General features: G+C 56.4%; 1 protein-coding gene across 1 annotated transcript; it reads right to left on the minus strand.

Moving 5' to 3' along the window:
- Positions 1–804: 804 nt before the first annotated feature.
- On the minus strand, positions 805–3,461 carry ASCL1 (achaete-scute family bHLH transcription factor 1). Its single transcript, XM_064155443.1, is given in 3 exon segments — positions 805–1,980; positions 2,169–2,348; positions 2,351–3,461. Coding segments are annotated over 2 exon segments (660 nt in total). The 5' UTR covers positions 2,853–3,461; the 3' UTR covers positions 805–1,980; positions 2,169–2,190.
- Positions 3,462–3,896: the final 435 nt, after the last annotated feature.

Below are 3,896 nucleotides of genomic sequence, written 5' to 3' on the forward strand. Positions count from 1 at the left end.
GCAAACTGAATTTGCAAGTGATGCAGGAGCCAGGCGAAAAGGAGAAGAATAATTCTGGTCACGTCCTTGCTAACTGACAACAAGCAGGGCCAGCCCAAAAAAAAAAAAAAAAAAAAAAAAAGAAAAAGGGCTGTGTGTGGAGGGGGAGAGCCCAATTTCTTTTTGAGTCTTGGTAATTGGGTACTTTTACAGGCAGATCACGCTATTTGGGTAGAATAACAAGCTCAGAAAGACCAGTGTCTCCACTAAGCTGCTACCCATTTCTGCTACTTTATTTATTTAATTTTATCTCCCTTCGTCTCTCGTTTTCCGTGCCCCCAAGACGGTTTTATTTATCCATCCGCCCTCTCTACATAAGCAACACTGCAGCCCCATATTTCGGCGGCGAAGGCTGTGCCTTCCCCCGCGTTTTTCTGACCCATTGGGTCAGAGCCGCGGTGGAAAGGGTCACGCCACCGAAACGCGGGATGCAGCGCCCTCTCTTTTTAGGACTTAAGCTTTTGGGGAATTCTTTAACGTAGAGTGATTTCAGGAAGGACAATGCAATCACTAATCATTCCCTGGCCTTTTGATTTGGATACACATTTGCAACACAGAAGGTCAAGAAAACAATAGTGATACTGCTAGATCTTTGCATATTTATATGGCGATAGATAAAGATATATATGTTACATCCATCAGATACAAACACTTCATATGCAACTTAGCTCCGGCATAACATCATTTAACATTTTGTCCTTACATTCATCGTTGTCAACGGCAGAGGGAACAAAAAAAAAATTGCATGCAATAGGCAGCCAATCATTTTAATTAAAAAAAGTTTTATTATGAAAACTAGTTTGTATAAAACAGGGTTATACAGGACCTTTGTACCTTTGTAATAAAACAGTAAGAAAAGGCAGTGGCATAGGGATTCTTTTTTTGTTTGTTTGTTTATTTGTGGGGGGGTTTTCTTTTTCTTTTCTTTTTTTTGTTTGTTTTGTTTACCCACTAAAAGGCAGTATATAAAAACAAATGGCTACCACTTTGCGTTTGGACAACAGCTGCATAAACTTTGTTCACTTTGAACATAGTTTAATAACATTATTAATACATTAACGAAGTTTCTATAAAGTAAGACACATTGGTGCTAAAGTACATCTGGAGGAAATCCAAGTCCTTTACAAAACCACATACAAAAATGGCAGTTGTAAGGTAACATTGACTACAAGTTTAAACATGAGGAGGTAATAAGCATTACATATTAAAAAAGTATCAAGATATACACATTTTAAACCATTTGTACAAAACCTCTATAAATCTCTCTCTCTTATGTACAAAAATAGCTTAATATATCCCCAAAATGGGTTAAGATAGATACAAATAGATTTTTTATAATTAAAAAAATCACAAAAAGATTGGAAGCATTCTATGATGGAAACTAGAGGAGCTTGGAGCAACGGGAGGAAGAGGCACTGGAAAGAGGGGGTGGCGGGGCAGCAGGGGCTTCTTTGAGTACAGCATAGTTTAATTTCAACATCTCCACAAACATCGGGGAACTAACTTTGTCCACAGAATGATGAACGCCAGTCTCCGAAGGGTCGTTGTGGCGGCGGGGTGCGGAGGGGGTGGATGCCGCTGTGCCTTGGAGGGGAGGGTGAGAAACGGCTCCTCCCCAGGCCCAGGAGCGCAGCGTCCTGCCCCACGGCAATCCGGGGCCGAGGCTGCAGCGGCTTCCCCGCGGGACACCTGCTCCGCCGAGGCGCAGTCCGTGGCGGCGCGACGAAGTGCAAAGGCCGGCCAGGCTCCGGGCCTAGGGGTGGCTGCCTCGACCGCCCCCGCGGCGCTACGCTGTGCTCGCCCGCCAAGAGACGTGCCCGCACCGCCCTCCGACGGCGGGGAATGGGGACATGCAACAGGTTCTCTTTCTGTGTGGATTTTTGTCTGTCTTTTTTATGAGTGATTGTGTTTGTTTGTTTGTTTTTCCCTTTTCCAACTGTCCTGTAACAAAAGAGAGAGGAGATCAGATCCACGCCGGGACCAGCGCAGCGCCAGGGTACCGGAGCCGCTCCTAAGTACCGCAGGAAGCCTGGATGCGCCCCCTTCCCCGGCGGCTGCACTCCCACCGCCTCACGTTCCCGTGCCCTCCCCCGCCTCGTCGCCGCAGCCCTCCGCGGGCGCGTACCCACCTTCTGCAGGGGCCTCCGGCGCTCAGAACCAGCTAGTGAAGTCGAGCAGCTCCTGCTCCTCGGGGCTGAGAGGATCGTAGGAGCCTTCGTCGGAGGAGTAGGAGGAGACGGGGGAGCCCGCCATGGAGTTCATATCGTGCGAGTAGCTGGTGAGATGGTGGAGAGAGAACACCCGGCCTGGAAGGCGGCACTGACGGCATCGTGCTCATCAAGTAGTTGCTGAAGGGCGCGGATGTACTCGACGGCGGAGCGGAGAGTCTCCACTTTGCTCATCTTCTTGTTGGCGGCGCCGTTGGGGACGTGCTCCCGCAGAGTGGCGAAGCCCAGATTCACCAGCTTCACCCGGTTCCGTTCGCGCTCGTTGCGCCGCGCCACGGCCGCTGGCTGCTGCTGCGGCAGGCTGTAACCGAAGCCGCTGAAGTTGAGTCGCCGCTTGCAGCGCATCAGCTCCGGCGAGGCTGAGCGCTGCCGCTTGGCGGTCCGCGGAACAGAGGTCTTGCCGCCTGGAGACGGCTGCCCGCTCGCAGGGCTCAGTTGCGGCGGCGGCGCCCCCGGCGGCGGGCCGGGAGGAGCGGCTGCGGCGGCGGCGGCGGCCACCGCCGCGGCGAAGAAGCACGCCGGCTGCAGGAAGGGCGGCTGCTGCCCGGCGCTGCTGGCCATCCTGGCAGGGCTGCCGCTGGCCATAGGCGCGGGAGCGTCCTTCGAGGAGAGGGCGCCCGATCGGCGGCCGGTCCCTGTCCACTCACCACCAAAAAAACTGTGAGAAGACTGAGGAAGGGGGGAAGGGGGACGGTGGAAGAATTTGAGTCGTTCGCTTAAAAAAACCCAAAGAGACAGGCAAGGGATGGCAGGGGCAGAGGGGCTGCTGCGACCAAAGGCAGCGGGCGGCGGAACCGGGCGGGCGCTGGAGCAGCCGGCGCTGGCGGGAGGCGCTGCCCGCCCCCCTCCCCTTCACCCTCCGTGCGTCTGCCGCGGGGAGGCTCGTGGCGCTCGCGTGTGCGCAGCCTGCTTTGCAAAGCCCCTTTTGCAAAAAAGTGGCTGGGGATTGTGTCTCTTATAAGGGGCGGCCGGGGCTCGCCCCCCCTCGTCTACACACACACACAGACACACACACGCACCGCTCTACCCCCGCAGCCCCTCCGCGCACTCTGACACACACACCCACACACACACACACACTGCACCTTGCGTCTTCCACGCTCCTCGGCTTTACCGGCCACGGAGCGCCGCCGCCTTTTCAGCGCGGGGGGAGGCACACCGCACACAGAGAGGCACGCACTCCCACTCCGCACCTCCCCCCCCCGCACACACACGCGCACACTCACACACACACACACATACACTCGTATACCCCCAGCCGCCCCCACCCCCCCCGCACTTCTCGCACACGCGCTGGACGCAGCGCCGGCCCCGCCTCCCCCCGCCCCCCCTCTGCCCGCCCCCCCTCCCCTGCCCTGCCGCCCCCACCCCTCGCGGGTTTGTTGTTGCAAGTGCGTGCGCCTGGCGCGTGCCGCGCTCCCGGCCCTGAGCAAACACCCGCGCCGGGGCGCCGCGCGGGGCGGTGGCGGCGGGCGCGGTCCGATGGGGCGGGCGGCGGCGCGCTGCGAGGAGGTGGCTGGGATGGGGTGTCCGGCGCTGTAGTTCGATGGCGGGGACTGGGCGCAGAAGAAAGAGAAAGAAGGGGGACCCTTCCCTGGGAAGGTGGTGCCGAAACGCCGTTTGCTGTCT

Source organism: Pogoniulus pusillus, chromosome 15, assembly GCF_015220805.1.
Source record: "Pogoniulus pusillus isolate bPogPus1 chromosome 15, bPogPus1.pri, whole genome shotgun sequence".
Classification (NCBI taxonomy): domain Eukaryota; kingdom Metazoa; phylum Chordata; class Aves; order Piciformes; family Lybiidae; genus Pogoniulus; species Pogoniulus pusillus.